This window comes from Cannabis sativa, chromosome 7 (assembly GCF_029168945.1).
Source record: "Cannabis sativa cultivar Pink pepper isolate KNU-18-1 chromosome 7, ASM2916894v1, whole genome shotgun sequence".
Lineage (NCBI taxonomy): Eukaryota > Viridiplantae > Streptophyta > Magnoliopsida > Rosales > Cannabaceae > Cannabis > Cannabis sativa.
In genome coordinates, this window is record NC_083607.1 from 60,437,062 (window position 1) to 60,447,135 (window position 10,074).

General features: G+C 31.3%; 2 protein-coding genes across 3 annotated transcripts; both read right to left on the bottom strand.

Moving 5' to 3' along the window:
- Positions 1 to 1,118: 1,118 nt before the first annotated feature.
- LOC115697493 (probable purine permease 10) lies at positions 1,119 to 2,728 on the bottom strand. The gene is made up of 2 exons (XM_030624520.2): positions 2,510 to 2,728; positions 1,119 to 2,428 (listed from the first exon to the last, which is right to left on the bottom strand). The coding sequence occupies exons 1-2, from the start codon at positions 2,550 to 2,552 to the stop codon at positions 1,236 to 1,238; spliced, it is 1,236 nt and encodes a 411-aa protein (XP_030480380.2). The 5' UTR covers positions 2,553 to 2,728; the 3' UTR covers positions 1,119 to 1,235.
- Positions 2,729 to 2,840: 112 nt separating this feature from the next.
- LOC115697492 (protein REDUCED WALL ACETYLATION 3) lies at positions 2,841 to 8,979 on the bottom strand. 2 transcript variants are annotated; one of them, XM_030624519.2, is made up of 17 exons: positions 8,659 to 8,979; positions 8,426 to 8,490; positions 7,214 to 7,305; positions 6,524 to 6,661; positions 6,368 to 6,424; positions 6,187 to 6,259; positions 5,608 to 5,766; positions 5,217 to 5,366; positions 4,831 to 5,086; positions 4,604 to 4,719; positions 4,432 to 4,518; positions 4,253 to 4,341; positions 4,078 to 4,140; positions 3,922 to 3,978; positions 3,729 to 3,825; positions 3,470 to 3,629; positions 2,841 to 3,385 (listed from the first exon to the last, which is right to left on the bottom strand). In XM_030624519.2, the coding sequence occupies exons 2-16, from the start codon at positions 8,456 to 8,458 to the stop codon at positions 3,474 to 3,476; spliced, it is 1,623 nt and encodes a 540-aa protein (XP_030480379.1). In that variant the 5' UTR covers positions 8,459 to 8,490; positions 8,659 to 8,979; the 3' UTR covers positions 2,841 to 3,385; positions 3,470 to 3,473. The 2 variants fall into 2 exon arrangements, with proteins under 2 accessions (XP_030480379.1, XP_060957597.1); XM_061101614.1 differs by having other exon boundaries at positions 2,915 to 3,302; positions 8,659 to 8,969.
- Positions 8,980 to 10,074: the final 1,095 nt, after the last annotated feature.

Here is a 10,074-nt window from a genome sequence, read left to right on the forward strand (position 1 = left end):
GTAAAAATCATTCTCTCACTTTCTTACAGCTCAATAATATTATAATATTTTATTAGTTGCCGAAAATCTCGGTCAACATATGCGAATATTGTTATTTTGTTTATTAAATTAGTATGTTTGATTTATAAAAAATAAAATAAACATATATATACATACAATAATTATGTATTTATGTTAATTTAACAAGAATAATGTAATCTAAAAAAAGATATAAAATAGTCAATAATTATTACCATATATATTATAAAAAATTAAAAAAAAAAAAAAGTTTATAATGGTATAAAAAAAGTATGAGAAAATAGTAATAAGTTTTTTGGCGCATATTTTATAATTAATTAAAATAATGTATACAAAATTGTAAAATACCCTTTTAAATATTCTAAACAACTATATATAAATACATCTCTTATTGTTATAAGATAATTCAAATTTGACCAATAAAATTAGCACAATAATATATAAGTCATAGTTCAGGATTCAAAAATCCTAAATAGTATTTAAGCATTTATCTTATTTAAGTTGTGATTATATATATTATCTTATTATTCCTTTAATAATAAGGAGAATTACCCCATATACTTTTTTTTTAACTTTTTTTTTTCAAATTTACAGTTTGAGTTTCTAAAGTGGTTACAACGCTAGTTGTAATAGGGGTTTCTGTACGATTTTTTGTTGCAATTTAGGTTGCAGCGCTAGTTGCAATAAGGATTTCTATGCCTAATTCCGTAAAAATGCAAAAACAAAAAATTGTTTTGAAGTGTAAAAATAAAAAATGCTCTAATAATAATATCATTGTGTGCTCCCTTAATTTTTTTACTTGTTAATTATGGCCCTTAATTATATGATGAAGAAAGAAATATTTCTTCAATGATACATAGTAATTTTTAACTTGTTAAAAAATTAATGACCCTTAATTATATATTGAATTAATTTTCTTTCTTCATCATACCTTAAGATAACATAGTTATTTTATAATGAATTAATTTTCTTTCTTCATCATACCTTAAACAACTTAGAAAGAAATATTTTTCATTCTCTCCCAATTTTCTCTCTCTTTTATTTTATTTTCTTTATACCAAAGAGAGTGAAATAATTATATGATCAAAACAAAGGCAAGGTACCATAATATGTACTAGTTATGTTGAGAGTATCAAAAATGAAACTCCTTTTATGAGGTACACAAAATTCTAAGAGCAATATCAAAGTCATTACACATTGACCTTTAGTGATAAAAATCACACTTGTTTTAAGAAACCAGTCTCAAATTGAACCAAAGAGACCCCATCTAATCCATCACCATGATCACTATTACTACTCATCTCTTCCATTGAAGTAGTTGTTGTTTTTCCATCATCATCAATATTTTTCTCATTCTTTGATTTCTTACTCTCAAGATAGTGTTGATAAACATAAGACATCAAACCCCATATGGCCAAAACAAGTGCTATGACTTTAACACCATCAATTTTGTCATGGAAAAATATGACAGCTAAAACAGGCACCACAGGCAAACTCAACACACTTATAACATTTGAGAAGAGTGAAGACACTTCAAGAATTAATCCAATTGCTCCAATATTGAAAAGTTGCCATGAAATAGCTGCCCATGTTAATGTCATTACATATGAAATTCTCCCTAATCCAAACTCTTCAATCTCTTTACTCAAAACCTTCCAATCACCACTAATGAAAAGTCCCAACAAAGTAGCTAATGTTGCCACAAGTGATTGGTAAACTGTCATGTCCATTATGGCTGAAAATGTTTCCCTTTTCAAGACTTTTTCGAGTGAAAATTGTGTCAACGAAAGTACTAAACCGTACCCTGCAGACGCCAAGATGGTAAAGATGAACCCGAGTGGATATTTCCTCCCCGAAACTTTCGATGATTGGTCTGAAAAATCGGCTTGGAATAGTAAAAGGACAGAAGAGATTGTCAAAAGTACAAGAGAGTTGATTATGTAAGGAGTGAATTTTTGTGAGTTGAGAAAGAATGAAAATAAAGCACTAAAGGACAATTGAGTTGCACAAATTAGAGAGTAAGTTGAGACAGGAAGGTGGAAAAGGCCAATGGAGTGGAAAAGACATACAGCTCCATTCAAAAGTCCAAGAGAAATGTAAATTGATAAAACAGTCAAGGGTGATTTCGAAAACACAATATTGTTGTTTTTTGATGGGGTTTTAGTGTTGTTTTTTGGTAATGTAATTGCATAGTATGGAAGGAGTATTGGGAAGCCTACAATTTGGACTAGTGCAGCCATCCATTTGCTATTACCACCTCTGTCATAGTAAAGTCTTCCCAATAATGTTGCAACCGATTCGCCACAGAGGACGAAAACCGAGTAGACAGAGACTCTAATCCACCAATTATGGTCTCTGGTTTGAGTTTGGTTTGAGAAATTTGATGAATTGGCTTCATTAGCTTCCTGAACTGTTAACAAAACCAAAGATAATACACAAATCATTGCATTGATAATATATGAAGTAAAGGTATGAAAAAGTAGTTACTTACCAAAGACATTAAGGTTAAGCTTTTGGTCTTCTTCTTCTTCCATGTCCAAATTTGAAGGAACCAGAAAAGTAGATTGAGAATGAGAAAGAGAAAGACTCAAATAATATTAGCAAAATCTTTTATTTCTTTTCTTTCTTGATTTTCTTTTCTTTAAATTTACATGCAATTTGCATGTAGATATTATCAATTACCTAACACGCAAAGAGAGAAGAACTTCTCATAAAGCATGTAATCTTTTGTAGGAGAATTCTTAGTTCTCTTAACTCATTTTTCACACCATATATTCGTGAAAAAAATTAAATAAAAAAGATAGCTAAACAAACTCAAAATATTGTCCCAACACTTATTTTTTTTTGAAAGATTAATAATGACATGAATGAAAATTTTCAAATGAATATACAAGGGTTTTTGTTTATGCTTCACTTTTCGAATCGATTTCGTGGGAAAAACAGATTACAGAATAGTTACCGATATCGAAGATTGATCACGGTAGACAAAATCTATGTCACAGTTAACTACTACATTTTTCTTTGATGATTGAATCAAAATGGCTAAAAGAAGATAAAATAAAGAAAGGGATAACTTGCAATGCGCAATATTACCATCCAAAACGAAAAAAAAAAATATATCGAATTCCTTCCCCGATCTATTGTCTTTGTCTTCCTCGGCTTTTTTCGCCCTGGTGTTGTGTGGGGGCGCTTTATCCTTGAAAACTGTTGGAATTTTACTAGCTTCATGAAGGTAGACTTGAAAGCGAACATTATCCAAGAATTTCGATTTTTATCCTCTTATTCTGTATATATATATATATATATATTTGCAAATCCAACAGAAAAACCTAATTTAATTCTCCTTAGGGGTCTTGAATTGTCAAGCCTGTAAGAAATTAAACGCGTTTATTATTCAGTATTAGGTGGAAAACCAACGACACGGCTAAGAAGATTAGCGAGTCATACTTACCCAGTTAATGAGGGATCAGAAGAAGAATGACTGAGAAACAGTAAATAGCGAGGAAAACTACGAATCCGGCTATACAATTATGCAATAGCTTTTGATTGTCTTTTGTCGGTATGAAGACGGTTTTAAGTGTATTGGTCAACTCAAAAAGCCGGTGTGATACCTGAAAAAAAAATTGGCAAAGTGATGACATTAGTGCAAATATTTCTCCGAGCAAAGACTGTTTTCGTGCTTGTAAAAGAAGGGTTAATTATCTTGTTACCAAAATATAAATGGCAGTTACGAGCATGAAGTTGAGCATAGGGTATTCCGGGATCAAGCAGAGAAGCCACTTAGGCTGTCCATTGGGGATGTTTGATCTGCAGACAGACATAGAAAAGTTAGAATGGCAACCGAGAATAAAAACGACATGCGCCTAGAATTATAAACAAAACGAAAAGATCAAGAGCACAAACCTCAACCATATGTGGAACTGAGAAATGTAGGTTTCGAGAGTAACCTTGCCTAGCCATCTACAGATAAATTGTCAGAAATATATGTTAAAAAACATTAGAAGAATGAGCCTTAACAAGGGTTAATAAATTTTTTGTTGAGGTATAATAATCACATACGCAAAGAGAGTCATGGAGAAATTTCGGAACTGCTGGGTGAAGTTCCGCAAACATATATAAACCCTGGTAAAGAGAAAAGAAGAGAAATTAAAGTCTGAAAGAGTGTCCTGTGAATCTATGCAAATTGATTTATGCCATCGAAGTTATTAAATTATTGCTCGTGTTTAAAACTCACGTTATAGGGATCCATGAGGTGTAGGGGTGGAGCTTGTTATACGAAACTTTGTCTAGCTTGTAAATGTACTCGAACCATAAATAACCAACCTACACAGAAGATCATAAATGAATTTGAGAAAGAATATAAAAAATAACCATAAAAGCTCGTGATGTTAAACTTGTTGTTCGAATACTCACAAATACAGAAACAGCAACTATGGCTCCTTTGATTGAAACTCTCTTCTTGGTTTCTGATTCCTCCAATTTTTCCATCCATTTCTCAACCTAAGATAAAACAATCTTGTTCAGGTAAAGAAACCGAAAGGCGAAAGAATTATAAGACATGTGAGCATGAACATTAGATAATTACATTGGGATGACAATATGCATATATCATTCCGATAATCCATATATAACGATCAAGTCCAGATCTGAAATGCCATTCATGCAACCGAGAGAGATCTGGCTTTGCAGGATCAGTATAACCTGCAATAATTATCATTTAGTATATATGTCAAGAATGAGATAAAGAAGATGGAAGGCAACAGTATTCCGAAATCTAGGAATTGAAACTAAAAGGCCGAACAAATTACTCACCTAGAAGGAATGCAAGTGGACTCCAGAGAATCTCGAAGACCCCAGGAATTTCCCATACCAAGATAACCACGAGAAAGCAAACGAGAATCTTTGCAATGATCACTGATCTTATTTCATTATACTTGTGAAAAATTCCAAGGGCTCCATACACCATTAGAGTAAATAATGTGTGCATTGGACATATATAGTACAGCATGTAATCATTGTTGAGAACAATACAGCAAAATGCCACAAAAAAGTTTAGTCTCCACATCATCTGCACAAGTGAAGAATTAATAAATGAGATTGCTAATAGTTTTTGTCTACCCTTTATTTTCGGCGATAAAATTTTTATTGTTAGAACAGGTGACTTGACATATTAAATGGAAACGAAAAAAATAAATTACCTGTGTGAACCGTGCAAGACTAAAATCTTTTCTGATGTAATAGTAGGAAAAGTTGCCAAAACCAGTCATCCAGACATATGCGGCAATAAAGACACGAATCGCGTTATATATTTCAGTTGCAGCGAAGTAATGATACATCAAAAACAGGACCTGTTAACGGAGTAAAAAAAATGTCACGGCCATGAAATAAAATATAAATAAGAAAAGGAAAAATGTAATTGGTGACTGAAAACAGAGAAACTTTCAAGATAGGAATTCAATAAATCCGAGCAACCTAGGTTTGCGGGCTCAGTTCTCAGCAGAACTGAATATTTTATAGTTCAAATAAAATTATAGGATCTGATTTTTTCATTAAAAATTTATAGTTAGTGAATTTAACAAGATTTCTTACCTGCATCCACCCCTTCCATTCCTCAGTTTGATGACGGTTAAGGTACAGTATGGATTTACCAGAGAATGCCGATCTATCAACATGTTTCTTCAAAGAAGTCATTGCTGAAACTATGATGAGAAGAAGGTAGAGGAAGATAAAAAGGTCGCGGTTGTAATTCTGTCAAAGAGAGAGAAACCAGAGAAAAAAAGTGATCAATATCAATATATCAACAAAATGCTTCTGAGCTCATCATCTTATGAATAATCATTATCCGCATTTAATGAAGGAATTACTATAGAAATATAGAAGGCTTGCCACTTCTAGACTAGGTGTTATCGGTAATATATACTATCATAATTCATACTGAGAATTTGAAGTGGTCATAAAATAAAGTTTTGACAGTCATATAAATAACTAACTTTATCGAGATGGTATCCAATCAAGAAGCCAATTTCAGAAAATTAACTTTATATATACTTGACAGAAGAATTTTATAGAGAAGAGAAGGTATCCATCAAATATGCTGCACATGCATTTAAATAATAACACAAACAAAGAAATTCAGACACATGAAAACCAAAAAGTAGGAAAAATTACCTTTGTAGACTCGCCCAATAAACTTGTGCGGTCAGATATGTAGAAATAGAGTAGAATTGCTCCAAACTCAGACCTGATGAAATCTCAATCTTGATTAGGAAAAATCACACGTTCTCAAAATTTGTATTATTATTCTTCAAGTTCAATACTAAATTTAAAGAAGAGAGACAAAACAGCTTACATTGCTCTAAGTGTTGCTCTATTCTCTAGTAAGAAAGAGTCCTCCAAAGTCAAAAACCTAGAAGTTCATGCAAAGGGGAAAAAACTTAGAACGACCTTTAATAACACTATCTTGAAGAAATTCAATAAAGAGGTAACATTTAATGTGTAATATAACCTAATTAAATTTGCTTTGATGGATGAACTATAAAACTTTGAAGATGCTGATCTTGCAAGACCTCCTTCTAACAAAACGGCACGATCATCTTCTTTGATGGCCTCCCCTCCTAGTTCAACTAGATTAGTATCTGAATGACTGTAATACAGGAGAAGCATCAGCATTTTTTACTACGCAGGAATCACGACATTTTGGTTTTAATAGTGAAAATTTTGAATTTCTAGTAGAATAAACACCAATAATTTGCTTGTTTTATGTTGAGATCTCAATATCATAATAACCAAAATGCATAACAGAGAACCAATAGAACTCATAAAACAAACTCTAAATGAAGCCTGGAGTGCACTATTTCTGGTAAAAACAGAAAACAATTTGATGAATGGGAAACCAATTCAATATATATACCAAATACAGACAAAATATACCAACGACCGAAATAATCCAAGTATAACTTGTTCCTCCATCAGTCAAGATAATGATAAAAGCTAAAGATGCATTTACCATTTCTCTCATTTTTACAGTTCCATCATGCTAAGTAGTCTCATCTAATGGGAAAAGCAAAATAAGTGAACAAAAAAAAATCTATGGTTTAATAATCCCAAAATGGATAAAAGAGATAAGATAGACTTAAACAATCACCAAGCTATAGAGTCCAACGCCCGCCGTATAAAGTAAGAAGAAGAGACTTACACTTTGTAAGGAGATGAAGATTTCTTATATTCCAAGTACTCTGCATATATCCATCCAACAAATATCGGGATGATTCCCAGCAAAAATGACACCTGGGAACATTAACGGAATCTCCATTATAAACGGTAAAATGTTTATGCAGAAGATAAAAGAGTCAAGAAGAATAAGCAGTGGTCAAAGGCAGAGAAGAATGTTTAGAACTGTCTAAGTGACATTGAATTTTTAATAGTGACTAAGCATGTGTATTTATATTGCTTGTAGAATTTAAGGTTAATTATGAGTCACGCCACTCTAATCAATTCTGACTATAAAAAGATTTAATGAGATCTCCAATTAATACTTGCTCTATAAAAATTAATATCAGAATAAGGAACTGAAATTCAAGAAACCCAAATCAAAAACTGGTTTTGAATAACCAGTCAAAAGGAGTGGCAGATTCAAAGTTTCAATACTCAAGCAAATAAAGAAACTTTTATACAAGTTGGACTCTGTTTTTTTCTAATGTTAAAGCCTCTGTAACACTCTGATTCAGAACCAAATTAGATGGTAAAATATGAATCGTTTTTATTACCCACTCCAGCTTAAACCTCCACCAATTCACCATGAATTGTAAAAAAAGAAGTTTGTACCATAAATGAGAGATCATGCAGCTCTAAGTTTATATATACCAATCATATTTGCATGTCAAACATAATGCTTGTAATATGGTTCACAGTTAAGATTCTAGCTTGTGAGCAATCGAAATAGTTTGAATGGCAATAAAACATGCATGATCAAACTACAGGTATAGAAATTGTTTTGCTTTTGTCCTCCCCAACAAAACTGAGTGTTCTCATTTCACAATTCATGCTACTTAGCTTAAAAAAATACAAAAATAAACTGAAAAAGAATGATGGAGTGGTGATGGAAAGCCATTCAAAGATCATGTTCATCTACATAAAATAAATCTACTAAACAAACAAACTTTAAATCTTCACACTATACTCCATAGATGCATACAAGTCCATTTTTACGGAAACTAAATTTAAATTTCAAACCAAGCCAATAGAAAACAATGGTGACAACACCAATAAGTTTCAAATCATTAAGAAATATCTCAATCAATCAAGTAAACGAGATCTTCAACCAAAATTGCAAATCAAACCTCACCACATTCAAAATTTTCAATTTCTAAATCTGTTTTTTTTATTAGTATTATTTTCAAACACACACCTGCCCAGGCGTAATTGGTTCAGAATCCACCATTGTCGATCCTTCCTTCGAAAACTAATTCAAAGCTGCCAAAAGAAAACAACGATTCGAGATCAATACAATAGAATTAAACTCACTGCTATTACTACTACAACTACAAACTCCACGACAACCATTCTCATTATCCATATCTCAAATCGTAGATCCAAAAAAAAAAAAAAAAACAACAGAATGAGAATATAGTAAGTGAGTACCTGGAGAAGGATTGATTGATTAGTAGAGAGGTCAAATCAACAGAACATTGAGAACATAAATAGCAGAAAGTAAAAACAAATGAAACCCTAGCAGGAGAATGAAGATCGAGATGAAGTAGTAGTAGTAGAAGAAGAAGAAGAAGATTGAGGTTGTTCAATTCAAGCTTTTGCTTAAAGAATAAAGAAAAATGTCGGAAGGTACGTCCTTCTCACTCTCTCTCTCTCAGTTTCTCTCTCTAGATTTCTCTCTCTAAAGTCTTTCTCTCTCTAGCTTTGTTTCTCTCTCTAAGTTTCTCTTTCTGTAGCGGTTGATTATGGTTGTTGTTACTATCTTTCTTTCTCTCTTTCTTTTTTTTTTTATTTTTACAATTTATAAATTATTAAATTTTCATTTTAATAATTTTTATTTTACATAAAAATATAAATTTTTTTAAAATAAATCATGAAATTTTATTTAATGAAAATCAATTAAAATAGCAAATTTCTTAGTGTCATAGCGTTATTGGTGTAATTAAATATAGAGTCTTATATAACTTAAAAAATTGTATTTAAGGAATATTGATAACCAATCGTATAGTGTAATCTATAAAAGGTGTTGGGCACCAATGTTGCCTAATAGCAATACTCACTAAAATAATAGTTTACAATCCCATCGGAAAATTTTCCACGTTTGAGACACAACTAGAATAGAATTAGAAAAACGAACCAAATAATCATCCGTCTAATTTCTAGATTGTTTGACAAAAGAATTAAAATAAAATCAGATAAAAAGATTTTGACATTACAATTAACCTTAAGGATACATATATTCTATTTTATCCACCGTTTAGGAGACACAACAGTAGAAACTGTTGCAACAGGTTCATTCAACCTCGTAGCTTGAGCACTCAACTATTATGTAACTACACTACTAACAGCCTCTTCAATCGTGAAAAACTTGTTATTCCCAACTACTAATAATAATTTGATGGCGAACCATTAAAGAACAAAGAAGAATCAACGACGAAAAAAAATAAAATAAAACTATGTCATATAGATAAGACTAAAATGCTCAAAATCATGTCATAGAGACAAGACTAAAACACTCAAAAGTCAAAAGTATGTCACAGACAAGACTAATAGCAAAAATCGAATTGTTATAGCAAAATACAATCCTGACCAAGCTGCAACCCAAATAAAGCCGACGGGCCTCACCAGAAAAAAAAAAAAAAAGACAACCTTTGATAGCTATAAATTTAGGAACTACAAAACCTATTTTTTTTTATTTATTATAAACCCTTATGTTAATATTTGTACCCAAAATTTTATAAGTGCACTTCACTTTAATAATTTTTATTTTACATAAAACATATATCATTAATTATATTAGTTTTTTTTTAATTTTTTTAACATAATTCATATTCTTAAAAAAATATA

What these genes read in the sequence shown, in the direction of transcription:
- LOC115697492 (XM_030624519.2), bottom strand. Translation starts at nt 8,458, where the DNA reads ATGGTGGATTCTGAACCAATTACGCCTGGGCAG. An exon ending in ACCTCATGGATCCCTATAAC is followed by an intron (nt 4,141 to 4,252) that starts GTGAGTTTTAAA and finishes TCTCTTTACCAG; the next exon opens with GGTTTATATATGTTTGCGGA. An exon ending in CAGTTCCACATATGGTTGAG is followed by an intron (nt 3,826 to 3,921) that starts GTTTGTGCTCTT and finishes GTCTGTCTGCAG; the next exon opens with ATCAAACATCCCCAATGGAC.
- LOC115697493 (XM_030624520.2), bottom strand. Translation starts at nt 2,552, where the DNA reads ATGGAAGAAGAAGAAGACCAAAAGCTTAACCTTAATGTCTTTG. An exon ending in GCTTAACCTTAATGTCTTTG is followed by an intron (nt 2,429 to 2,509) that starts GTAAGTAACTAC and finishes TTTTGTTAACAG; the next exon opens with TTCAGGAAGCTAATGAAGCC.